The sequence below is a fragment of the Rhipicephalus microplus genome, chromosome 8 (assembly GCF_043290135.1).
Source record: "Rhipicephalus microplus isolate Deutch F79 chromosome 8, USDA_Rmic, whole genome shotgun sequence".
Taxonomy (NCBI): Eukaryota; Metazoa; Arthropoda; class Arachnida; order Ixodida; family Ixodidae; genus Rhipicephalus; species Rhipicephalus microplus.
The window spans coordinates 53,610,073-53,637,258 of record NC_134707.1 but is presented as its reverse complement, the minus strand read 5'-3'; the positions used below and the strand labels follow the sequence as shown (position 1 = coordinate 53,637,258).

General features: G+C 44.1%; 2 protein-coding genes across 8 annotated transcripts in view; one reads left to right on the top strand and one right to left on the bottom strand.

Moving 5' to 3' along the window:
• LOC119187166 (uncharacterized) overlaps positions 1-27,186 on the top strand; it is a 395,971-nt gene that overhangs the window by 37,222 nt on the left and 331,563 nt on the right. Inside the window, exon 2 of one of the 7 annotated variants that reach the window (XR_012885620.1) lies at positions 21,533-22,185. The exons of the other annotated variants lie outside the window; for them this stretch is intronic. The gene's annotated coding sequence lies outside the window, so the exon portion shown is untranslated. Of the gene's footprint in view, positions 1-21,532; positions 22,186-27,186 lie in introns of those variants that run through there. 7 annotated transcript variants of the gene reach the window in all.
• LOC142769037 (uncharacterized) lies at positions 12,157-13,826 on the bottom strand. Its single transcript, XM_075871845.1, has 2 exons — positions 13,108-13,826; positions 12,157-12,733 (listed from the first exon to the last, which is right to left on the bottom strand). Exon 1 carries the CDS (start codon positions 13,824-13,826, stop codon positions 13,128-13,130), a length of 699 nt encoding a protein of 232 aa, XP_075727960.1. The 3' UTR covers positions 12,157-12,733; positions 13,108-13,127.

Here is a 27,186-nt window from a genome sequence, read left to right as displayed (position 1 = left end):
CCTTGTGGTGCTCCCTTGGATAATTTAAGTTCTATATTGTGAATCTCCAAGTCATAGATGATTGTTCTGTTTTCTAGTATAAGGAAAATTAGGTCTCTCGATGCTTTTGGGATGCTGAGTTCGATTAATCTTTGTCTTAAGCGTTCGAATTTAATGTTTCCGAAAGCATTGGTTATATCTAGGGATATTACTATTATGTTTTCATTGTTTTGAAGTGCTTCCACCATGTCCTGTTTTAACTTATATAATGCTCCAATCGCTGACTTACCGTACGTAAATCCAAATTGATTTTCTGGGAATAGATCATGAAAGTCAAAGTAATGGTAGAGTGGATAATATATCAATTTTTCAAAAATTTTCCCGAGGATGGAGTTAATGGCAATTGGCCTAAAATTGTTTACATTTTGCTGTCCATGATCCCTGTTTTTTGGGATCAGAATTACTTTTGAGATCTTCCAAGCTGATGGGAAATGACGAAGTTTCAATGCTGCATTAAAGATATTAATGAAAAACTTTTTATGCTTGTGGTACACTCTCTGTATAAAATCAGTCTTTATTTTGTCGAGCCTTGGGCTGATATTTTTCCTTATGTTGTTCACAACATAATCCACTTCAGTTTCCGTGAAATCTGTGTTCGTACTCTTCATCATCTTTTTCTTCTTGTTCGCTATCTCCTCTATCAATCTCTCCAATGTCCTCATTCGTTGCATAGAGCTTATTAAGTATATATCTTATCGTCTCTTCTTCGGTAGTGGTTGTCTCTCCATTCGCCTTGATTTAACCACGAAATACGATTTTCTTTTTTATTTTATTGGCCGCAAGTTTATACGGTAGAGAAAATGGATTCTTTTCTTGCTTACTACAGTATGTTTTCCGCGATTTGGTTTTGGCTTCCTCTATGTCATTCTGATAATTCTTTTGACCTTCTTGGTATGCTTTCTTGAAATCCTCTCTGAGCTCGTTTGTACACCTTTGGTATCTTCTCCGTAATGCTCCTACTTTTTTCCTTCTTAGTTCTAATTCTGCATTCCACCATGGTTTCTGCTCCTTGTCATCATTTCTAACATGTTTTGAATGTTTCTTTTTAAGCTCTTCAATCTTTCTGAATAATTGGCTTACTACGGTTTCAAGCTGATTACTATTTTCTATTGTCCTCTGGGCCGTGGTTCGAAGCCATCTGTCTTCTTGTAGCTCCTCTAATAATTTTTTTCCACCATTTTCGTTAATATTTTTTCTTTGTTGGTATTGACTTTGAAAAATTCCATTTTATTAAAACGATGGTATTCAAGGCTGTCCTCCTTTAATACCTCCCAATTATGAATGTTTTCACCTAAAGGAGTCGAGCTTATAGAGAGGTCTATCCAGCTTCTGCCATTCGCGGATTGAAAAGTTGGTAATGATTGTGGGTCATTTATAACAGTTAGGTTGTTTCTATTAAGAAATTCTAAAACTTCTATGCCTCTTTGATTTGTTGTTTCCCCTCCCCAAATTATGCTTTTCACGTTGAAGTCCCCGATAATTAATATATTGTCCGTAGGTTGGATTTTGTTGAGGATCCCTTCTATTTCCAGTAATATAGGTAATGTATCTGATTGTGGCGGAAAATAACAGTTTATTGTCAGTAATTTGATGTTGTTCCAAGTCAATCTAGCTACTATTAATGTTTGTTTATTTTTAATGGAAAGATTCCAATTTTCGCGTTATGTACTATTGTTGCCGTTTTTGGATTGTCGTCTGCTTGTATAATTCTAGTTGTGATGGAAAACCCGATAACCTTACTTTTTAAGTGATACGGTTCTTGTATGAATGAAACATCCTGGTTTTGTTCTAAGTGAAGGTTGTTCAAATTATTTGTCGCTAAATTTATTTGTAAACACACTAGTGTGTTCAATCCTTCCATCTTTAGTTTTCTTTTATTATTATTTTATATTTATTTTTTCCTTTTTTTACTGTGGCTAGGAATGTTAGTTACCTAAATCGACTGGCTATAGAGATAGTCTATTGATACCTAGGTGAGAAACTTTTTATGCGAAATCAAGCTCTCGCCTCCTCCTTTGGTATCTGTCCTCGAATGTGGGGCATGGCCCATCCCACATTGAGTGGTTCCCTGCTTGCTTTCCTGCATCTACGCAGAGAGGACTGCTTTTCCCTTCCTCCCTGCAATCTTTATAGTAATGGTTTCCTCCACATTCCGTACAGCGTGCCTTCTTGGCATAGCAGTTTCCCTCTCTGTGACCCAGTCTCGTGCAGTACGTGCACTTGAGGAGGTATACGTTTTCCATGACTCTACACTTAGACCAGCCAATATTGACGCTTTGCTTCTGCACTATTTCCTTGGCCTGTCCTATATTAGAAATGCGCAGTGTGACATGAGAGCCAAATTTCCTGTCTGTCCTCCAGACTACTTTAATGTCTTCCTCTGCTACCTCTATCTCATTTCGCTCCAGAAGTATCCTTGAGATGTCTTTGGTGTCTACATGTCTGTCCACCGAGATGAGCCTAATCTCCGGTTCAGCTGCATCTACTATTTTGGTCTCGAACTTTTTTGTCTGCTCATGTTCCATAATTCTGTCCTTCAAATTCTTGATTGCTGTTGTTGAGGTGGTAGTTACTGCTACGCCACGTCTGATTGGCCTGAGGCCAACGTCCTTGAGGCCAAGCGTTATGGGGTCAAAGTGTCTGACCAGTTTTTCTCGCACCTCTCCAGAGCTTGTTTCTTCCTCGTCTTCAGGAGCCCTCACTAGGAGGACTGCTTTCCTCTCACTGGGTGTACTTCTATTTTCACCGTCCCGTCCTTTGTTAGCCAGGTTTGTTCTCGTTACCTCCGCAAAGGTCCTGGTTTCAGCCGGTTTGACCCTTGCTAGTTCTCTCACGCGTCCCTCTAGGTAGGCGTTCTTCTCCACCACCTGCAGCGCAATCCCTTTAACTGTCTGGAACTCGTCCAATAGGCCTCTCAGGTGCTGACTTGCTTGGGGGACCTCATGTTGAGTAACCATGAGGAGATCAATGAACTCCTTATCGCAGTGGAGGATTGCACTCGTTCTCAGGTCTTGTAGGCCTTGGCCCTCACACTCCTCTCTGGGTAACTCCATCTTACCTCCCCCAATATCTCTACTGACCTCATCTTTCTCTGTCTCTGTACGGAACTGCTGCTTCGGCTGATTGGCCATACATGGCCGAATCTCCGAGAATGGTTGACTCAGATCTGTACTGTCGTCCCAATACTCAAGGCTAGCTGGCCTCTTTGCTCTTAAATATATCCCTTCTGAACTTTCCTTGCATTTGTCATCACCAACTTTTGTTTTCTCACTGACTAGCGCGCTCTGCATTGAGGTGCTGAAAGTAGGTTCTTTCTTTTCTTTCTTTTTCACATCCTTACTCCGTTCCTTTGTGAAACTTTTCTTTGTTTTGTCTCTCCAGTCATTGTTGCGGGCTCCCTGAACCCCAACCCTTGACTATCTAACGTTTCCTACCTTGTTGTATTAACAGAGAAATGCTTTCTAGCAAATTCTGCACTAGTTGCGTGCAGTATGAATACTCGACTGCTTAGTTCCGTGCAGTATGTGTTTAAATGGGGGAAATAAGATCCAATTTCTCTTCAATTACCAATGTAATTCGAAAAATACTGCTGGGTAGTTGTTAAGCCCTTCATGTTCTTCCAAGCTACTAGAAAAGTTTTGTTGAATACGTGATTTCAAGCTCGATGAACGCAGATTTATTTATGATGCCGTTCCCATTCAAAATGGCTGTCCCCTTGACGCTGTTTATATAGGATTTTCAAACGCTTGTTCCCGCGTTACTACAGCAAAATACACTTTGAGTTTCTAGTATTCTATGGATTCAAAGATGTAGAACCTAGTAATCAACTCGATTTTTGCCTATGGCACTTAGATTTCTTTGATTATGGTAGATAAGATTATCTACCATGCCATGTGCTTCCTATGGAAGGAATACATGGGGAAACCAAAACCACTATAACTCGACTTCTATTGATCCTAGAATTTTGCGAATGTCGAAGCGTGTTCCTCTCAACAAAATACGAGAGGAGTGCGAAAGCGCAATGCTCACATCTTTGAGAAATTATTAAAAAAAAAACTTGAACTTCCAATACCCCTGTATAGAATATTCGGTTTGTTTACATTAGAAAAACGCATTTTTTAACACAAAGTCACAAAATAACTGCCGAAACTAAAAATATTCTTGATAGCGAACACATAACGCATCTTCTGACACCAAATATGTCTAGTTATCGGCACGAATTCACATGAAAATTGTCAAGTAAACAGGAGCTCACTTACCGACTGCCGACTGGTCCCGTGGCCGGGGTAGGGTGGCCACCCTAGCCGGGGTAGTCAGTAGTCAGGGTGAGCAGTGGAAGTGCCTCAGTCAGGCTAGCCGACGTTTCGATAGGAGGACTTAACTTTGACTAAGATAGGTCCTCCTATCGAAACGTCAGGCAGCCTGTCTGAGAAACTTGCTTTGACAAAGATAGGTCCTCCTATCGAAACGCCAGCCAGCCTGTCAAAGGCACCCTGACTATCCCACCACGTATTTTCATCTGTCGGCTCTCATCTAGATTTTGGGTTATGCTGCACAAAATATTCACAGCGCGAAAAACTAATGAAGGAGAAGGGAGGGAACGCAAACAAGGGTCGATGTACCTGTTTTTTGCGCTGTTAACACCCTGTGCCATGTTAGGTTTATATGCTTATGATGTGTGGCTCGCTCTCAATCACGCACCACTCAGGGAACCTTGCACCGGAGGATACGTGCTTCTACTTAAGGCAAAACAGCGCTGATATCAACGACCTCGATAGAACTCGAGGAAGCTGGCGAGAAGTTGCACAGATTGCCGGCTTTGACACGTGTTTCTTCGTCGATGTAGCCTGCACCTCTTGGTAATTTGCAGACTGCCAAGAAGTTCATCGCTTGGTGCAACACGTTCTGGCTGAGTGACACAGCAATAACCAAAAAAAAGAAAAAGAAAACGATGGACACTTCAGAAGAAAAAAAGATCATCATATCGCACATATCTGGGAATCGACGTTATGCGAAACATGCGGAGGGAATGTGACCATGTTGCAATTTTTTTTATTGAGCGACACATCATGCAATGACGCTAAACATATGTACAAATGTGGCATGCACACAAGTATGTTGACGAATTGCAGATATTTATATAACCAGTTGTTTGCCCTTGCGCAACGATGCCAACTGGAACATGCGTATTAGCAACGCCAGAAGCTGATGTGAGGCGCTGATGCGCGCGAGGATGCTGGCCCTAGACACTGAATGATGACATAAATCATTCATAAATCAACTTCAGTGCACGGGCACTAACCACAATTGACGTTAACCCCATGTGATGGCTGTATGAAAGGAGTACATGTGTAGTGCTTATAAAATTAAGTAGGCAGCACTGCAACCACTATTGACGTTTCACGAAGGTTAGTGTCTATTTGAAATGTAGTCCCGAGACCTGGCGTAGCTCTGTGGTAAAATAGTTCATTGCTACGCAGAATGCTTGGGTTTGATTCCAGCTGGGACCCTGACATTTAATACATGCATTTGTCAGGTAGACGCTATCGATGCCTGGTATTTCTTAACGGTCGCGCGTTAAAATTGTCTATGTGTGTTCTCGTCGTTGCTGGGTAGATACCAAGTGCCAATAACCTGTGGCACATACCCGCATACCAGTGGCACATACCCACTCGTGCGTATGTGCCACTTTCCAGTGGGAAGTGTTTGACGACGTACGCGACAGGATTGTGACATTATTCATGTCCTGACCAGCGCGTCATATTCGTCGAATCATGTTACCCTCCCATGCTAATTTTGGTTCACGCCATGTTAAGGGAGTGACCACGAAAGCACCCAAACGTAAGCGGCTAGATAGATAGATAGATAGATAGATAGATAGATAGATAGATAGATAGATAGATAGATAGATAGATAGATAGATAGATAGATAGATAGATAGATAGATAGATAGATAGATAGATAGATAGATAGATAGATAGATAGATAGATAGATAGATAGATAGATAGATAGATAGATAGATACGCTCAAAGTCGCTGATGTTCGCTAAGGAATGCTTTGAATTCAGAAACATGACAAGGCGGCTCAACATGTGCTCATCGTAAGCAACTGTGGTATTTAGCATTTTGCCATTATGATGGTATACCAACAAGCCCAACAGGCAATCACTGGGAGCCATCAATTGCCGGTACCAGTCATAATTCTTCGGAAGCAGGCTGTCATCGATGTTGAAGTAGACTGGGACAACGCTCGTTCATGTCATCGGAAAAAGACCGCGTGTTCCTGCTTCTGGCAGATTGCCCTGATGCGCTGCAAGTACTAGTGAGGGAACGTTTTGTAATACTAAGGGTTTAGCCAATGCATGCGAACATTTATGTTCATATTAGTTTTTTCAGAGAGCTCGCCTGCTGAATCGATCAAAAGTGTTCAGGATGCTGGAAAAGCAGTTATACTGAGCATGCGTTGTGCTCGCCGCCATGTACGCAATTGATGATCTCCAGCTACGTAGTGCAAAAAAAAAAAACTGTTACCAGTCTCATCTCTACACTACTGGCAGTTCGGCTTGAAGCAAGCCCTGATTGATTGATGTGTGGGGTTTAACGTGCACCCAAATCCGGGCACACGGGATCACAGCATTGAAGCAAGCCCCCTGGATCAGTTGCAATGAATGATTTGCCATCAATCATGAATGACGCTATTCAGCAAGAATATATTAACGCCGACAAGAGTGTCTTGGCGCAACTTTTTCATACATCATGGTGTATCTAGTCGCTGAAAATGTCTTCAATTGGGATCATTCAGCACCAGTTCATTTCCTCGCTGCTACTTCAATTTTGATATGATTAAAAGGTTTTATTTATAGTGTTTTCCGAGCCAAAACCGCGTACATGTTTGATACGTTCTAAAAAGACCTTATTTGTTTGTGCTGTCCGGACTTCCATCCTTTGTCTGTGTTTTCCCGCCCTGTCTTTTCAGAAAGAATATGTACCTACTTAGGTCAATTCTGTCATTGCATGCTTTATTTCAATGTACGAGGCACTTTGTGCTTGGAGCTTCCGGATCAGTTTCCAACACCCATGGTTCTTTTACGTGTACCCAATTCCGCTTGCTCAAGTATCGCTGAATTCAGCAACTCTTGCGGCAGTTACCATAAACAAGAGAAAGGGGATACGAGATGAAATAAAGAAACAATGCAACCAATCAAGCTTCATTCTTAGGTACATATTAACACTACAGTTATTGTGTAGAACTTTGGAAACAGGTTTATTTAGTGTATTTTTCAAATTGGTAGGGCTTGGCCATACACATGTATCGTCCCATGCATTGGGACATTAATTGTGCGTTATTGCGAATGGATGCGGCGAGCAAAGGCATATTCGTATCTAATCGTACCATTTAACTAAATAATTTGCAATGAGAGACAATATGCGTAAGCTCATTTGTGTAACAAGTGAATTCACAGCATTAGCGACGAATTTAAAGGGGCAGAATATTTTGTGTTTATCTCCTAGTCAATACATAAAAAAACGCACGAGCGTTTTGATGGAAACGCCAGCCCATCTAGTAATGTCCCAACCTACATATGTTCCGGTCGCTAGTCCGTGCGACCACGACATAGATCCCTTGGTTTTAACTTCTTTTAAATGGCGGAGCCAGACGTGTTTGTCACGATGGACTGTAGAAAAGTTCCTAAAACTGCGCTTCACGTAAATTGTTCCGGAAGAGATGACTGCTGTTTTTCATTGCAACGATGGTGATGCTTGAATTCAGTCAGTCGTTGAACGCGCCTCAAATATTAGCGCCTGGCAGCCCTCTTGCTGTAAGTACGACGACATGCGATTGATGGTCGAAGTATTTCGCAACGTTTTATGCCAGTCATACAATATATGAAAGCGGGTGCCTCCCAGTTCTTGAGCTTTTCCACCCGTATAGACTTGTAGCCTTGTCGCCTTAACAAGGACGGTAGGAGTGAGAGAAGACCTTCAACTACGGACGCAGAGGTGTGATGTCTTGTGGTCTATGTGGACAAGGTTCTTGTCAAGTCTTGTTGATGGTAAGCACTGATGCCATGCAACCTCGTAGAAAAAAAAAATCCATGCAGTTCCTATGTAGTATATATATGGTCCTATGTAGTATAACAGTAGATGACCCATTTCTCGTGAAAAATTCCCATCAAGTTCTTGATTTCGTCCGACCCCGTTCGAATCAGCACATGTGTGTTTTTTCCATTGATGTAAAAGATCTGTATTATTCGTTGCCTCACAAATAGATTCTTAGTTGTGTAGAAGAGTGCATTGACAAGCTTGGTAGCATAACATTTCAGAATAGTGCTGGTATATCGTCTAGTAGCTTTTTAGAACTTTTATCCTTTTATTTGAAATCTACTTTTATTCAATGGAACGGGAAGCCCCACCTTCAAAAGGAGGGCATTTGTATTCGGTCATGTAGTGCTCCAATCTTAAGTGATTTGTTTTTAGCCAAGCTCGAGAGAACCGTTTCCGGTGACCTTAGTGACAACCGAATCATGCGCATCTTTAGATTTGTTGACGACTTCCTCATTCTTCTTAACTGTGACCCCACTTTTTGTGCCATAGATATCTTCAACTTCATCAAGGAGCGGTTTAGTCGCCTTGTTTTAACCCATGAGTTGCCTGTTAATAAAACTCTCAGATTTTTAGATATCGCTCTCAGTTTTCACCTAGGCCACATTTGTTGGATGTACAAGCCGAGGAGTAACAAACCCTTGCTTCCGTACCACTCTGCCCATACTAAGCTCGTAAAACGAGGCATTGTAAATATGTGCTTTAGTAACGCCTTACAGAGGTCTCGTCCACATCTGATGGCAGCTAGTTTCAAGGAACAAGCAGAACGACTTCTGGACGCTGGCTACCCGTCTCACGTACAGGTTTCCGTCGCGGGAATTCTGGTCAAGAAGCTTCAGTCCTTGCATCAAGCTCTCCCTCATGATGAGCCAGTGAGACGTCAGAAGCTTGCCGTAGTGCCTTATCAGCATGGAATCTCCCACAACTTGAAAAAGGTTGGGGAGCGGGCCAATGTAAAAGTGGTGTTTTCTGCCCCGAAAAAGCTCTCGTACTTGTGTATGAAAGTTGTTTCACATGCAAAACCGGGATGCTCTAAAAAGCACTTAACACTGTTTGTCACATGCGCACAATTTGTAATCTATCAGATACCTCTTTCATGCGGTAAATACTACATAGGACAAACTGGCAGGTGCATTAATGACCGGCTCCGCGAACACGCTTGCAACATAAGAAATGGTCGAGATGGTTTTTTGGCACTACATGGCAGCACGTGTGGCTGCAAACCACTTTTTTATGGTACGGTAATCATAGGAAAAAACAGAAATAAAGTGACAAGGGAGATTATTGAAGCAGAAAAGATTAGTAGATTAGGGCTGAACTGCGTCAGCACTCCTTCTCTTGGTCTCTGTGAAAAAGAATTGTAGTTTTTGAGATCATAAGTTTTTAGCGCATGGCAATTGAGGGTTTTTCATCTGTTTATCTGTTGTCTTCGAATTTCGTGAGCATATATATGTACGCTCCTCGAAATAAAGATTTTGTTGGAAGTAAGCGCTCCCTTCTGTCCCTTCCCTTGTCCTATGTTTCTAAAACGCGCTACGTCGATCAACTAACGCTAATAGCTCTTTCAAGACATTAGACATACTGGTAGAAGGCGGGGTGGCCCGATAAATTATTCCTGATAGTGAATTTCCCTCGCTTAGGTAGACGCTAAGAAAAACGCGCGAAGCTAGACCACAAATGGTAGCGGCAGGGAATGGCATTGGGGACGATGCGAGGGTGGTAAGTGTGGCAAACACCTTCGTGGTGTGCGCTGCATCAACCAAGGTACCAGTAATGGCTAGTGTTCAATTGAACGATAGAACTTCTTCTGAAATGTTACTATTTTGGTTATATTTGCATTGCAAAATCTACAAGACTGCTGCTATACATATACGCAAGCGCACAGGGAACCCCATATGTAACACATGACAAACGTAGTTCAGCAGAAATCTCATCGTTCTAGATGTCCCATCAAGAGAAACCAGATAAAAATTATGAAAGAGGAAAGAAAACAGCATATTTTTGAATTGAACGATGACGAGTGTCTGAAGTAATAAGACCGTGGATTCAGTGTTACCGTAAATCACCCGTGACATTCACCACTCACGAATGTAATGAGAGCCAAGCGCTTTACAGTTATGTGCAGTGTTTAATTGTCACGACTCGTAAATGTATCTTGTGTTATGGATTATGTCTTCCGTTCATTATTACTGCTTTGTGGTATCAGATCTAGCTTTAAGTTTGCAAAGACGTGGTGTGGGAACGTTCTACTAGTGGGTTTTGGTAGTTTCCAGTCATACGAAATGCATCGTAAAACATATCACGCCGCCATCGACTGCACAAGCCTGTCGTCGTCCGGGATCATCATAGCCAAGATCTTCATTGTCATCAGCGTCACCGACTTCGTTATGACGTAATGTGCATAGCCTGTATCTGCTGTGCCGTGATGGCAAAGAGGGAATGTGTTTGTTTGTCGCCTAAAAGATCTTAGCTCATACCCACGAGGGGGATTGGTCACACTGTACTTTATGGTCTTGAACGCGCTCGTTTTCCAATGTCATCAGCGATCATTATCGGCAGTTTCTACGGCGCACGCCGACGCCGCACAGCGGATCATCTTGTCCGCAACTCAAACATCCGGAAGATGCGACTACAACAAACAATAAATATTACGGAGTTGGAGCAGCGATCGAACGCAGGCCATTTGCGTGACAAGCAGTGTTTTACCACATAGTCGCACATCTGCTAGAATATGCAGTGCCGAGAACTTGCTAGAAAATGCACCGAAAAACATACGTGTCTTGTATACAGGCTTCACGTTACAACATGTAATATCGCAATAATATTGCATGGTACAAGCGCTACATTGCCATCAGGCCTCAAAACATATCATTATCAAATGACTTCGTGGTTTAAAGTCCGCCATCGAAGAAAGCAGCCACACAGCTTATCGCATGTATTGCCTTAAGGCCACGTAAAGGGTGCATAGCAAGTTAGAAAACATTTCACGCTCATAACTACTCGAGGTTTGAGGCATGCTACCTATTACACGGAATGGAGTCATATGTCAAAACTTCACGGACACGAGCCACTTTCAAATTTATCGATAATATTGCAGTAAGCCAGAATTTAACCTTCTCGAGTAACATGATACAACAAGAAGTAACAGGATATAGCTATAGCGTTAATCTCCTAAATGCGAAGTGAAAGATCCACGAGTTTTTTAACCTAGGAATGCTCGAAGGCGAAAGCAATCTTTTCTCTTCTCATTGAATGTATTTACCTTGAACTCTAGTCACCCTGATCGCTGCGTCCTAGATCAGCCCGCCAACGACCAAGCGATGAAATAATGTGATTGCGCCATCTAGGGACGTCACGCTACAAATCCATGACGTATTCACGAGCTGTTCCTTTTTCCATTAGCCATGTTGACGCCGATTGTCAGTTTTAATTTATGAGGCATTTTGGGCTTTCGATAAGGCTTTCGAATTTCCAAAACAGCGCATTGGTAATGAAACCATCTTGGGCAGTTTTAGCTAAACTAAGCCCAATACCGATTTTGCTGGCGATAACTAGGCTCAAAAGAAGCTAAGTTGCGATCGTATTTAGAGTGTTAAGGCCGAGGTTAAGATGATAGCGAAAAAAGTTCATTTTTTAAGAGTTGTAAAAACAAATTTCATCCATTACCTTCGTTTTGATAAGTGGGTGAATTGTCTTGGCGAATCGAAACACAATAGTACACCAAACATTACTTTTCGTTTATTGTACGTTCAGTCGATAGAAGACATCAGCGCATCGTGGCGAAATGGTCGGCAACAAACAACAAAACTGTGTCTGTGAAATTCATCCACGTTCCGCCGCGGTGGTCTAGTGGCCAAGGCACTCAGCTGCTGACCCGCTGATTGTCGGATCGAATCCCAGCTGCGGCGACTGCATTTTCGATGGAGGCGAAAATGCTGTACGACCGTGTTCTCAGATTAGGGTGCACGCAAGAGCCCCAGGTTGTCGAAATTTCTAGGGCCCTTCACTACGGCGTCTCTAATAATCATGTGATAGTTTTGGGGCGTTAAACCCCACATATGAATGAATGAAATTCGCCCATTGTTAGTCGCCAATCCGTATGACCACGTCAGGAATAGGCGCATATAAAGGAAGTTTGTCAGCTTTATCAAAAAACGTAAAATTGTTCTTACAATTCTTTTTGCTTGGCGAATTTCAGAAAAAAAGATCAGCACCGCAATTTGTCCATAGATATAGATTTGATGGCTCGTTAAAATTTTCGGGATGCCTGGAACTTGAGCAGCCTTTTGCAGTACTGCTTACGTGAGGTCCGTGAAAAGTTTGACCCAGATCACACCAGTTATACGGTACATGAAACGTTGTGTAGTTCTATTGTATTGCATATTGACTTGAATAGCAGATTTTGAGCTCGCGACATGAAGGTCAAGACCTCCAGATGGTAATGTGACATGGTTTTCTGGTACATGATAGATCTAGATGTATCCTTGAAACAACACGGGAGGCATAGCGTTCGTGCATAGTGCATATGGCTTCCTAAAGCAGATGAGATTGTCGAACCAGCTGACCTGTTCTTGTTCTCAGGATGTTCCACCTAGAGAGACAAAGGAAGTACAGCAGGACAGTAAACACAAACGGTTGAATTCCTACCAAACACCGAATAAGTGGGACAGCAAGCCAAATCATGCAGGGTGTAACTACTATAATGAAAACACGTGAACCAGGGCGAGGGCAAAGGAATGCCAAAGGCGTGGCCATGTTTTTATTTCAGGGGAGTACGCGAAGGACGCACACTCCAGAAATAAGTACTGCCCTTGTGGTGTCAAGAGGCGTGAAGTGTTTGCGGACGATAGCGTGCGTACGTGTAAAAAAAGCACCCCGCTTGGATATCGGAATAATTTGAGCACTGAAAGAATAACAAGACTAGTCTCAACTAGGCTGGTTACGGATAACACGAAAAAACTTTACCTTTCTTGCGCCTGCGGTAACTACTCTTCCGCTTGAGCTCGCGGGCGACCATTCGGGAAAAGCCGCGTAGTGATACTTGGGTCTCTGTCATGCCGAAGTAACGTTGAACCACCGATGTCCTGGCAGCCAGCGTGGTAGGCAGTGACCAAGTCGGCGTGGAGGCCGTCTAACATTTCCACGCTCTCACCCCTCAGGGCGATGTGCAGGGAAGACAGGAGGATTTGCCGTTGCTCATTTGTTCGCACAGATGCGGCCGCGAAGCGCTGGCCGCCCCAGAGCACCACGAACACCGTTTCCCACGGTCGTGGGGTTATATCCATGCAGTTCCTAAGAATGCAGCCATGGTACGTTCCGCGATCGAACAACACACTGAAAAAGAGGGGCTGTTCAATGAAGGACTGCATTGCACTTCTCATGTTGAGCAGAAGCGAACGGGCGTCGACCTGCAGCCCGGAAGCGCCGAAGCGAAACAGGGACCATGGGCCAATCTTCTGCCTGGACATTAGCCAGCTGTACATAGAGGTGATACGCACAGCCAATACGAGCACACTGGGAGATTCTTTCAGAATGCGCTGCATTCCCTGAATGACCGTTTCCGGCGGCAGGGTTCTCAGCCACGAGAAGAAGCCCCCGTCTTCAACATCAGGCAGGCATTGAAGGTCCTGCGGTGTCAGTCGATCGATGTGAGCCAGCAGCTCGTTCAGGACAACGCTTGACATTCTCTGAGAAATCGGTTGTTGTTGCGACCATGTGCGCCCTTATTGTTGACTTTGCCCAGTTGGAAGCCTAGGGCGAAGCTTGAATGCAACTGGCCGCTGCTGGGGAAACGGAGATGTGCAGGTGGTTCAAAAGTGTAACGGATGCATGTGAGTGGTTGGCAAACGGGGGCCAAAATGCACCAGGTGCAAAATGAAAATTATCGCTGGCGTTGACTTGCCTAGCGGCACATTTAGAAGCAGTGAAAATTAGGATTGCATGTTTTCCCTTCCCTCGTTGAACGTTTCACGCTGCAACAGTCATCCTTACGACAATCTATGCACCATTTTTCTTTACTCTTGGTCTCGTATTTGTTATGATTAGGTGCATTTATCGGGAGGTTTCTTATCTCCGCACGCGCTTACTAAATTGCTGAAAAATACGTGCTAAACCTGGTGCAGGGCACTGGCTTGTTTGAACAGCTTCATCAGGCGGGAGTGATCGCAGTTTAAGCAACAGCTAAAAGAGTTAGTGGAGCTGAGTGATACCACCCTCTCTACGAAGGTATTCTGTGACGTGGCGCTGTTGTTGTCCTTGGTCGATGATTGGGCGATAAATTTCAAATCTCGCTCAACTGTGCCTGGTAGCGTGCTTGATTTGATAATGCGCTGTAGGTAAATCAAGAGTGTGGCGGTATATCTGGCTGATTCGCCCCGATACTTTGACGCAAGGGTTATTGCCGGATAGAGCGTAGCTGCACTTCTAGCATCACCTGCTCGCCATGAGTGAAAATGGTGGCATTCATGGCGATGAACAAAGCCCGTGTTTTCGTAGATTTGATCATCACGCTGGCAAATAAAAAAATGGCAGCCCATTCATGAAGCGAAGGCTGATGATAGAACGTAAATGCTTGGACGATTATTAAATATTTATGAAATCTTTATTACACGATTACGACGGTGCCGATTGGCCACCGAGGCGTGCTAACGGATGCCTGGGTACGCCGGTCGTGTCGGTCGCGTATCGGGTAGGACGACACGAAGCGTCCCTGTACCAAGCGCGTACAATCATGTGAGTACTGGGTACGCGCGCATCGCGTTCCCATCTTTCCGACCGCGTCTCAATAAGCACAGGCGTTCACCGAACACACTTTGGAATTCACAAAGCGACGGATGAATGGACAGATGGACGAACCCATTGATGCACAGGCGGACAGATAGATACATGGACGGATGAACGTACGCACTGACGCGTGCAAGGACGGACAGAGAGTAGCACTGATGGTCGGACGGAATGATCATGGCCTATTTTAACGCGCAGCTGTTTTATGCCAGGGCCCACCAAGACTTCAGTGATGTTTTTCTGTCACGGAAGTGAGGTCCAAAGAATAGGCACGATCAGAAAGCTAAGAAAAAAAAATGACCTCGTATCTTCATGTTTGACTGCTATTGTCTTCGAAAGACGATAGTCTTATGCCTGGCGAGAGCGAGTACAACGTATATATGATGTCTTGCGTGAAAATTTCCGTGAATTAGGATTCTGGAGGTGCCCTGTCAGGGACTCTTCATGTGCGCGCCGCCTCTGTGTGCGGTCGTGTAGGCTCCCTAGGACATATACGCACAACGCGCTTTCTATTGGCCAACTCATAAACTAGAGGTGGCAGCATACTACTGCTACTACAGATGACCCACGGCCTAAGGAGCTTCGTCCCTAAAATTAAAGCGAACTTCGCGAAAGTCAAGGAGATTCATGACCGAGGCTGCCCCGTAAACAACCAAAGTGATAGCAGTGTTCAGATACCCTCTGACGCACGTTCCGTCTATGATTCCAGCCGCAGGCATTGCATTAAAATAAAGTACTTTAGTTTCATGACGACAAGATGTATTAAAGTAAAAGACTTTGGTTACAGCTGCTTGCATGAAGCAAGGCTTGTTCGCCTTTTTGTTGACTGTTTGCACCATTTTTATGTAGCACTTGCCATCTTTCGAAAAACGGTGGACGTTGTTGAACGCGCATAATCTGAATATGCATAAACTCAAAGAAGGCCCGGCCATGTTGGTCTAGTTGATTGATTCGTGGGGTTTAACGTCCCAAAACCACCATATGATTATGAGAGACGCCGTAGTGGAGGGCTCCGGAAATTTTGACCACCTGGGGTTCTTTAACGTGCACCCAAATCTGAGAACACGGGCCTACAACATTTCCGCCTCCATCGGAAATGCAGCCGCCACAGCCGGGGTCATGTTGGTCTAGTGACGAAGGTTCTCGGCTGCTGACTCGCAGGTGGCGAGATTGAATCTAGGCTGTGGCGGCTGCATTTTCGGTGGAGGCGAAAATGGCTAAGCCCGTGCGCTCACATTTTTGTGCATGTTTAAGGACCCCAGGTGGTCAAAATTTCCGAAGCCCTCCACTACGGCGTTTCTCATAATCGTATGGTGGTTTGGGAACGATAAAAACCACATATCAATCTTACGCTCACATAAAGGCTTATGCAAGCTGTCATGCGCGCTTGCTTAGTTTCGTCGCTACTTCCTCGCAGGATTCGGAGGGGCGCGCTCACCACTATTGTCCCACCTCCCGATAACAATTTTAATCGCTCCGTAAAATGCTCTCGTTATATCTCGTAATATCGCCAATCTTCCACTATAGTGGCTGGCTGAATGCAAACCCTGTCTTAGGCGGGCTCACATCGCGGATAGTGCAGCTACCGCCACAACTGAAAGCTTTTTTGACGTTCCATTCGCAAGCTGCCTGCTGTAGTTAAGCTTCGTACTACCACTGAGCGTACGACCGAGACACATCCACAATTCGGACGCAGATACTCCTGCGCCGCCTGAGCATTTTAGAAGGATGCCGTCACATGTTGTAGAAGAGCTGTGCACCCACTTGCGGGAAGTGTCCACGCAGGATCTACAGAGCCTGGACCAACACAACGTGTCCTGGCTGCCGCGACTGGGAGCGCTGCCGCCACCGATGGCCCACGCGCAAATAACCACCGCTCTCGCAGCGTCTCCCAGCATCCCTGTCTTCATGGAGCGCCTCGCTTGGATCCACTGTTGGCTCATGCAGACTGGACGCATGGGCCCATGGACGCTGCTGCGCCTCGGAGCCTCCGCGCAGCACGTCAACGCCGATGTCACTGTTGGATTCTTGGCGAACGCACTCCAATACCTTCCGTTTCACACGACGTTCAGTGCCTTGCGGCACCGCGACATGATCTTTGTGTGCATGATAAACGACTACGCGAATCCCGGCTCTGAGGAAGGTGCAGCGATGCTCCTGGTGCTCTGGCATGGTCAGCGATTCGCGGCCGTACGGGCAAGGACACGCGAGGAACTGTCAATTCTAACGGCTGGCTTGTGCTCCGCCCTCAGGGGCGAAAGCGTGGAACTCCTGCTTGGGGATCATGGCGACCTGAATGCCGCTTTCCTAGTGGGTCAAGTTTTTACGAATTACAACACAGACGTTTTGGCTGAGGTCGCTTTGCGTTTCCCCTAGAAGCCAGCGGTAGACCACAGTTTGGCTACACACAGCCAAGGTAAGAACCGTGAAGTTTTTCTAATCATGAACGCCGGTTGATTGTATAGGCCTATAATTTCGATTGTTCTACATGGACACACCCACGGTTTATCCATCTTGTGTCCAGGCGAATCTCATTGTTGCCTTTCTATCGTTTATTGTCACTTGGTGGTTACAGTTGTGTAACACGGCTGTATTCTCAGCCACGCGGCGGTATTTCGACAGTGTCAAACCGAAGATAACGCTAGTGTTCTTATACTTAGACATGCTTCGAAAATGATTGGAATGTATAGGCCTAAGCATTGAACGTGGGCCTTCATCTGGGACATTTATTGGGATAGCATTGTTTATTTAGCGTGAGAGTCCACATGAACAATCTTGTAGTTTTGGTATGCATATTATGACTGGTCAAGGTGAAGATGCATCGCAACTTCCTCCGTGTAGTTGGTGAGTCAGTATAACTGGGAAGCCTTTGCACCTAAGTCGTAATGATTCGTGGTTCTGATTACTTTGCCACTATCGCAACTGCCAGAGCCAGGCCCGGCAGCAACTTACAGGCTTACCTTGAGCACCGCTGTCAAGAAAAGAGTGTGACTCCGTAGCCGAAGGTGTCAGGTGAATTAAACGCTAACGTGTGCAGTGACATGCTTCCTCCATATGCCCTCGTGCCCTCACGGCGATAGTTTCGGGTAGAGAACGTAGCATACCCGAAATAAGTGAAGCTCATAACGCCTAATATAAGGCCTAGATGAACAGGCCCAGGCATCATGTACTAAAAATGTTCGCGTGCAGGGCTAGTATACTCCCGCGCGATGTGAAGGTTGTCGCGGGAGTGTCGACCTTCCTAACACCAGCAAAGGCCTAGCGGCGCGTTTCGGTAATTCAAAAAAAAAAAAAAGATTGCTCATTCTTCTTTCCTTCTTTGGCTGTTTTATGCTACAACACTCACCACTACAACGCACTGTAACCCTTTATATATACTTCTAGCCTTGCATTCGTTGTGATTAAGTGTGAGCTTTTATCTCCACGGCCGATTACTAAATTGGCGGCGAACACGTGTTAAAGCAGGTACTTGGAGCTGCTTCGTATAGGCACCGCCCACTGACCAGATGAAGCTGCGTTGCTCACTCTGCGCATAGCCTCCTATATTTTTTTTGCCTGCCGAATGAGCACGAAACGCCCGTCATATATGGCAGCGCCACCTACGTAGGGTTCCAGGTCTTTGTACCTGGCCTTTGAATTTAGCAATTTTGGCGTTTGCTAATTTCAGAGGCTATGTCTTGAAGAGGTTGCCTGCTAAATTAGCACAAAACGGCTGTCATTTATGGCGGTGTCTTTTACGTAAAGTTAATTATATTTATGCTTACGCCTTTTAAAAACTATTTTACGGTATTTTTGTTGCGTATATGTTCCAAAAACGTAACAACTTAATTGAAGACAACCCTACTTAAGTGGCGCCACCACTGCAGTTCCGACGACGGCTGTTTTTCAAGTGACTGCCGATAATCCGGCTGCCAAAGGAAATCTAGGAGGCCGTACTCTGCGCCATCTCAAAGTCTTTGACATTGGCCGTTAGGGGCACGCAGAAAATAGACGCGTGCTTGCGTCCCCCATGTATCTCGGGCACAATCCGCTGACAGAAGCAGGGCGCGAAACGCGCACGTCACATTCTATTTTCATTGAGGCCATCTCAAGGTTGCTTTTTTTTTTATCCGCTAGGCTATGTATTCCGGCGCTGCAGTCAGACCGGAAAACTGGACTGAACGGTGCCTTCGAACAGCTTCCTGAAACGGGTTTTCTTGAAAAGAGCTCTCTCAAATCGCGCTCTAAGGTATACGTTCATTGCAACACGTTGACCGGAGCATTGCAACATTATCCAGTGTAATTCTCTGAACAAGCTTGCAAGACGTGCAGGTGTTGATGTGTTTTCGACGATAATACTGTCCACCCTTTATGAGACATTGAACCTGTGCAACAGCAAGCAGAGAGGTGGCGCTGTATTAGACACCAAGATCACGCTTCGCTTTGCGGTGAGGGCGTTGTGTATACTGCTTGCTATTAGAGAGTTTTAGCACATCGGAAAACGATTAGTAGAGCGTTAGCGTGCGTCTCAGCGCTGACGCTAAAACGGAACGCGTGGCATGCCCCCTGGCGTGATTTTAGTACAGCGAGAGGCTTTCCCGCAAACGCAAACGCCTACGGCGCCATCTACTTGGAAAAAACGCCATATGCACCATGAAAACCTGAAGTGCGGCACTAAATCGAGTTGACCCGAAGTCACGGTTGCAGCGCCTGCGTGCCACATTTGGTTCTGTTGCGGATGACGGCCCGAAACGCGCCGTTTTATTTCGACGTATGCTGTAATTGAGTATTACCGAAGATCCCCCATTACTTGGCTGAGCCTTACTTGTGGCTGCATTTGCCTCAGTTTGATAACAAGTGAATGACTACAGCATCGCCATCTCTCTGCGGCTGCCGAAAACATAAGCGAACCTTGTCGGCAAGTTTCACTGAGCCTTCTGCACCCCAAATCGGTTGTGTACCTCAAAAAAAAAAAAAAACGCAGCTGTTTCTATTGGTAGTATAGACCTGGTGTAGCCTCCTTACTACTACATAAATCAAATAATACCAGTATTTGAAAATGAAGCAGTTTGAAAATGCACGCTGAAGGCTAAAACCTCCAAGTGGACGGCTCTTGCTTCAACAAACCGGGCCATCTTGTCGAACGTGCGGCATCTGTTTCGTGAATTAACGTTGAACGCCATAGTTCAGTAATAGCGTTCGCACGAAAAAGTTCTGGTTGTGGTAACAATTGTGCCCTTGCTCAGTTTTAAGAGCGCAGCACTAATGCTAAATCCTTGCGTTGACAGTTTCCCGCTGCATACAAAAGCTCGCTATTGTCTAGCGGACGCGAGTACATATGACAGGCAGATAGATTAACACCAGTATGAAAAAAAAACACACAGAAATAATATAAGGCAATAACCTGGGTGAGTTTAACTTACACTGCCGTAAATGTGGCGCTAAGTCTGCGCCCTAACTTACACAGGTTTGGCAGCGTTAGTTCAAAGAAAGTAGTACTAATTATCGCCGAGAGGACCAGCACGGAAAGAAGACAATTGAGGTAGGAGAGATTGCTTGTGTAGGAGACAAATATTTTGCAGCATTCCATCATTTCAATTGACCAAAGATGAGCACTTGTTTGAGAGTTTTCGTGATTAAGACGTTGCCAATGTCACTTACTGCATTTGTTTGTAACTTGCTGTATTTAGTTTTTTTTTCTTTCTACTACCCACTGGCAAAATGTATCCACATATGCATATATCGTAAAAAGAATGTACAGATGATAGTCAGCGTTTTTTACGCATTATCTTTGCCCCTATTTTTTTCAGTTTTGCGTTGTGTTAGGTATGTTATGCGCCTTCACAATATTAGTCTATTTCCCGGAAGAAAAATTTCAAAGGTAAAAACTATACGCAGGATGCCATCGTCTTTGGGTTGTGTGTCACCTCAGTTCCCCGCTTTTGCAAAGGCGAAGAAAAAAATATCACCATAGTTATTTTTATTTTTTTGCGAAGCCACGTGCATGACGGGAAGGCAAAGAGAACCAAGGTGATTCGCAGCTCGGTCGAGTGACACTTTGTAAGTACAATCGTCTTCTACAAGCAAGGACTAACGCCTTACAGTAGGTTATATAGGGATTTCACCTTAATAACGTACTATTTAGAACAGATTTTCCATAGTTCCGTTTTATTTAGAGCTGCAGAACGGTCAGTTCTTGCACCTATATTGATATACCTCTTTTGCTTAGAACTGAAGAGTCCTGAAAGGTGGTACTTGCGTTAATATTATTATGTGGAGATTAATGTCCCATAACCACAATATCATGAAAGACGAGGACTCCGGAAAATATTCAACTCCTAAGGTACTTTAATGGGCACTTATTGTAAGCACATCGGCTTCAAACATTTTCGCCTCCATCGAAAATGCAGCCGCCGCCACTGCCGGGATTTGATGCCGTGCCCTTCTGGTTAGCAGTAAAGCTCCGTAACTGTTAGAGCACTGTGGTGGCGTTTGTACTTGCTTTGGCAAAATCTTCTTTCCATCTTCAATGAATGACCGTCTCTGTTTTGCATTAGGAGTAGAATCCCTGTGTATATCCGTTTGTTGCCGATAATTGTGAACTATTTTTTTTGGTCCTTCTCTATAGATGACGCCCCGTGACAAACTGACGCAAGAATTGCAACCTTCTGTCGAGCCTTGCATGTGCTCGGAAGACATAGACGCGGTGCATAAGATACCTCACCAGCGATTTCGGCGAGTCTGCGGGCCACCAAGACGCAGTCGAGCAAGACGTGACAAGAGCCTATATAGACAGCGTGTATACAAAAGAGGCCACTAGACGTCACGCTGGAAAATAGACATCGGCAGAACAAATGAAGAATTAAGCATCCCCTTACTTATATTTGGTGGTTGACGTGCAGACTTTTCAGCTGTTCCGAAGCTGGATTCACGTTTTCTGGCCTATTGCAATGCCTGCTTATCAAAAATCACTGTGACACACTCCAGTATGAATTTAAATCCCGTACTATTAGAACCAATACTGATGTTCTCCCATCCCTCCGCTTTTTTTTTAAATAGGCTCGTTTTAAGGAGTTCTGCGTGCGCATTGTGATATGCCTGTCTTTGTTAGCCGCTTAAAACATTTATATGCCAGATATTTACGATGTGGTCGCATAAACTGGTTACTTAAACCTAGGAATGTGGTAAACGATTGTATTTCCGGCCGTTTACGTCGAGAGCACCGTTTCCTTTTTTTATGCAATGACTGATGAATAAAGAAAACCTATTTTGTCATCCCGACTTTGTCGCACACGTTTCAAGTTCATTCCTTACACTATACTTCGCTCCCGCAAAATAGCTGCTGTTCGAAACTATAGAATCATTTTGATAGCAACTACATTTTTTTGTTATCTGTGCTCACAGCAGTTGTGTCCACTTAATGAACTTGCCAATGTGTGTCAACACCCGAGAAGTGTTCAGATACATATAGGTGAGATTAATAATCACTACAAAGTTTCGAGTAGATTAGAATTGGAATGTTGGTTCTTACGGGGATTTTCGTAGTGTTCTGATTTCCATCGGGAAGCATTTTTCACGCCAAGTACGTCATGATGTATCAGATTGTCGCCCGATGACATGCCGGACCAGAGCTAAGCGTCTACTTGCTCTACAACATAACCGCCCTCCAATATTTTCGTATTTTACGCAGTCGTGCTTTTCGGAAATATTACTTTTGTGCCTCGAAACCAGCTTTTCCGAGAGTAAATAGCGAGTGAAAATGTACCCTAGGGCAACCCCTTCGCGTGCACTCGAAGCTTAAGGTCTATGTTTCTAAAAAAAAAAATCACTTCATGTACGAAAGGCAGAATGCTTATCAAGAGTCAGCTCTGCGCATTAAGTTTTCCGGTAACGTCTACAAGACAGGTCGAAGACAGCGGGTCTTTATACTCCCACTCCGGCTGCCAAGCGTATCACCTCGAACACTTTGAACTCCTATAGGCTCATTACCACCTCAAGTTTGTCGCGCTAGTCGATAAGTTTAGATGCTGAAGATAAAGAAGGTCATCAGCATGTGAGAATTTCGTGGCTACCCATACAGTGCTCTTGTAAATGTGAATGCAAGTCAGTCACGTACTAATGTATTGAACGTTCAACCGGCAAACTGTTCATAAGTAAACCTCTTTGCCTTTTCAGCGTCCTTCGCGGTGCGTCACGTGAAGGGTAACAAAGGGTGCACTCCAATGAACAAGACTATTATTTGTGAAGCTATTAGACCGAATCAGCGCGTGCCAACTGCTTGGCGCAAGTGTGGTGTTGATGAAAATGATGCGCACTCTTTGTTGTCTTTGTTTAGGTTCAAAGCCTAAAGGATTGCGAACTTCGATAATGTTCTTGCAATTAATGATGGTATTATCGCGCGAGGCTACATTACGAAATAGTTCAAATTCGATCGTCCCTAATATACATTTATTTGCTGGAAAACGTTTACCACACTCGCCGATACGGGCTGCGTATAGCGCTGCATGACAACCCACAAAAGAAGCAAGGCAAGCATCATCAGCTATAAGCTCCAAAGTGAAAAATGTGGAAATTATTACCAAGCCTTTAGGTACAAAGTAAAATAGTTCAACGGTACTTGTAATAAAGTGAGTTCGGCGTTTTTCAACTTAACACTCGGTTATCTCCGAACCATATGTTTATAACTTAGATACCATTATTTCCTATGCATTTCAAAATAACCAGTTGATTATTTTTTCTTGTATTCTGCTGGCATGCCTACAGGTATAGTGAAGCAGAGTTGAAAATTTTCACTTCATTGTTTTTGAGGTAGAAATTTTCAATGATTCAGTTCAGTTCATTTTATTTTTCTTAAAGGATTACCGAAGGAGACTCCACATAAGGGGTGGGTTAACAAAACGTTCACATGACTTATACATTAAACATTTCATATTATTATTTACATGTTGTTGAAACAAGGACGAGTAGGTAATAACGGCAATGTCAGCAGGAAGGCTATTCCAGTCTTTGGCAGTGTGGGCGATAAATGAGGCAGATAAGTGAGCAGTTCGGCCACGTGGGTGTGCAACTTGTTGCTGATGACAGGTACGATGAGAAATGCGTGAAGCGGCAGCCATGTAAACATGCAAACTAACTCAAACTTTCTGTCCTGGTGATTCAAAATTGATGAATTATCTAATATCAGTTAGTTCAATCGACCTGCTTCAGTTATGAGAGTAGACTATCCGGAAGAAAAGCAAGTATGAAATAAGTGAATATCCCTTTTAGCCACCGAAAAAAAAAAACGGTGCTTCGAAATGACCGAAAATGCATGGGACACATAAAGCCTACACTGTTCCTTTAAGGAAAGTCTTCCAGGCAACTTTTGGAATCACGAAAGACCAGCGCGTTTTTCTCTCCCAGCGTTTCCCGTCGTTGTGGCGCAATTCGTGGCGTCAGCTGTTTGTACACGTGGCGTCAGGATAGCTTAAGCTGATTACTGGTCACTATGCGAGTCATGTCGGCCATTAATTTTTGCCCACATTATATTTCCCTGCAGTTACATGGCCATTCTGTCTTGTATCGTATAACACGCATTCGCGATAAACGGATTTCATTTCTTTCGTTTTGTGCATTTGCCACTGCGCGAGTCTAGATGGTAGCGTGTAGTCAAACAGTGCGCAATCCTGAATGCCTGAACACTTAGTGTTGATATGCCACGTTGTTTATGAATACATAAAAGGCGAGAAAGGGATAGCGCCTGTACAAAGAGTAGTGAGAGGGAGAGAGAAAGACGCAACTGTTTCGCCTATGAACTAGACGTGGTTTAGGGGTTCTATAGGAGTGTGGTTGAAGGCGACGATCGCGACCCCCACGAAGCCGAGTCTTGTCTAGTTGATATACTTCGAGCCAGTATTTGAATGTGCAATGCTCGTGGGAGTACTCAGACTTCGGTTTGTTTTCCACTGCCGTTAGGATTGGAAGTGAGCTGTTAGTGGGCCGTCAACCGTCTCTTGATTGTTTTAAAAAACGTCACAGTTTTGCCGCGAGGGTGAAGCAATGAATGCGATAGCAACAACTTGGACCGTAACGCTGAGAACCGCAAGCAGATCGAAACGCGTGATCACATCACATAACACGGCAAGCAGATCGAAACGTGAGAACACATGGGACCAGACCATTGCGCAACGTTTCGATGCTAAATAGGATTGACTTGGCCCACCCGAAAAATTTGTTGCCTTATTAAAACATTTAGCCTACTTGTACTATGACCAGCCTGGATAATTCGAAAAAAAGTTAACTGTGCTGAAGAAATTTAGTTGAACCAAGTAAAAAACCAACATGGCACTCCCCGAAGTTCATAGCATCTGTGACAATTGGCTCTAGTGCTACCGGAGCGCCCTCGAAGGCCATTTTGTAGCAGGTTATTGCGTTGAACTCTTAAAGGCGCAGCTTAAGAGGCACCAATTTTTTAAAATAAGGCTATTTGACTATTCTGCCCAGCACAATACGACGCTGGTTTCAGGCTTACGGGACGGCTTTATGCTCTCCCATAGTAGAGTACCTGGTACTATAAATCGTTAACAACTTTTTCGAAACTCACTATTGTATATGGTTCACGTGGTGCTCCTATGATTCGCGGGACGGCTGAGTGCTCTCCCATAGCTGAGTACGAAGTACTCGAAATTGTTAAACATTTTTTTCTAAACACATTTGTTAGCGAAAAAAATATTTTCCCTTCTCATTTGATCAAATTCGTTTGGGTTCCAGCACACAAGGGCCTATATATGAATGAACCCGCAGATGCGTTTGGAAAGTCACCTTTAAATGGGCCTGCTATTGAGGTTCTAACGGCGTCTAATTTGATTATATGAGCTGTATTGCAAAGGAAACTGCTGTTAGATGAATTTTCTGCGCCATCAATCAATGGCCACCTCCGAACTCAAGCCCTTCATGTATCGTTGGAATAGTAAATTATGTCAAACTCGAGCAATCAAAGTCTCCATTACTAGAATGCGTTGTCAGACTCCGCAGCTAAATATACATTGACGAGGAGCTGGCCTGGCAGTCTCCATTTATTGTTCTTTTTGTGGAGTACATAAGTGAACTGAACATTATTTTATTCCCTGAAATAGATACTCTGTCTTACGCATAAGTATACTTTAGGTGCCATTTACCGCTCCCAAGGAATGGCTTTCAATACGCGAAATGTACGTTCCTTGGGCTCTGTCTCTTAGCCAGAGTGACGGGACAAATGCTGACGCATTGCAGGAGTTCCATAGATAGGCACGTGGGGTTTAACCATCAACGTAGGTAGTGTTGGTTTAACGTTCTGAAACCACAATATGGTTATGAGAGACGGAGTAGTGGAAGGATCCGGAAATTTCAACCACCTTGGGTTTTCTGACGTGCACAAAAATTGCATATCAGAAGTTCTTGAAATATTCAAGGAGATTTAGAATTTGAAATGGATCTTTGCTACTGTTTTTTTTCTTTTCTAATTCCCTTTTTAAACTATAATTAGATGCTCCATTACTTGTACTCCATTATGATATATTTTTAATTAATTAATACATACCGTTCCTTCTTTTTTTTCTGTAAAATGGCCCAATACTAAAGCTGTAATAATAATTCTTCTATGAAAGCTATCCGGTGCTTGGACACTCACAGCATGGCTGCGCGCCTCAGTTTCAAGGAGCTTGAGTAGATGTGTTCACCTTCAACTTAAGTCGCCTAGTGCGCAGTGGCCTTGATTGGCCCGCCATAGGCCAATCAATGAAGTAGCCTGATTACGTGATCTAGTGACGTAACGCTACGTATTATTACGTGATTACGGATAGCGCACAACGTCTGTTTACAGGAGCAGCAGCAATGGACGTCGAGCTGAACAAATCACCACGAACACGAGCCCGTCAACTATTGTATTCTGCTTTGTCACAATGGCCCATGCACGCATTGGAATGGCTCAATCTCGTTCCATGCCCGTGGAAATATATAGGCAATCTACGACGTGATCACGAGCTTTTTCTTTTTTAATTTGCCATGTTTACGCAGACTATCAGTTTTTGACTTTTGTGAAGCATCTAAGGCTTTCAGATTCGCAATACAGCGTATTGTTAAGGAACCATCTGATGCACAGTTTTAGGACAACCAAGCCTAACAGAGATTTCGCTGGTGATAGCTTGGCTTGAAAAAGCAAAGTTTCAATCACAATTCATGTGGCAAGACAATTGGTATTAAAATACTAAAAAAAATCGGGATTGCAAGTGTAGTAAGCTGAAGTGCTACTGAAAACCTTCACTT

Excerpts from the sequence above, each read along its gene's own strand:
- LOC142769037 (XM_075871845.1), bottom strand. The coding sequence starts at position 13,826 with ATGTCAAGCGTTGTCCTGAACGAGCTGCTGGCTCACATCGATCGACTG.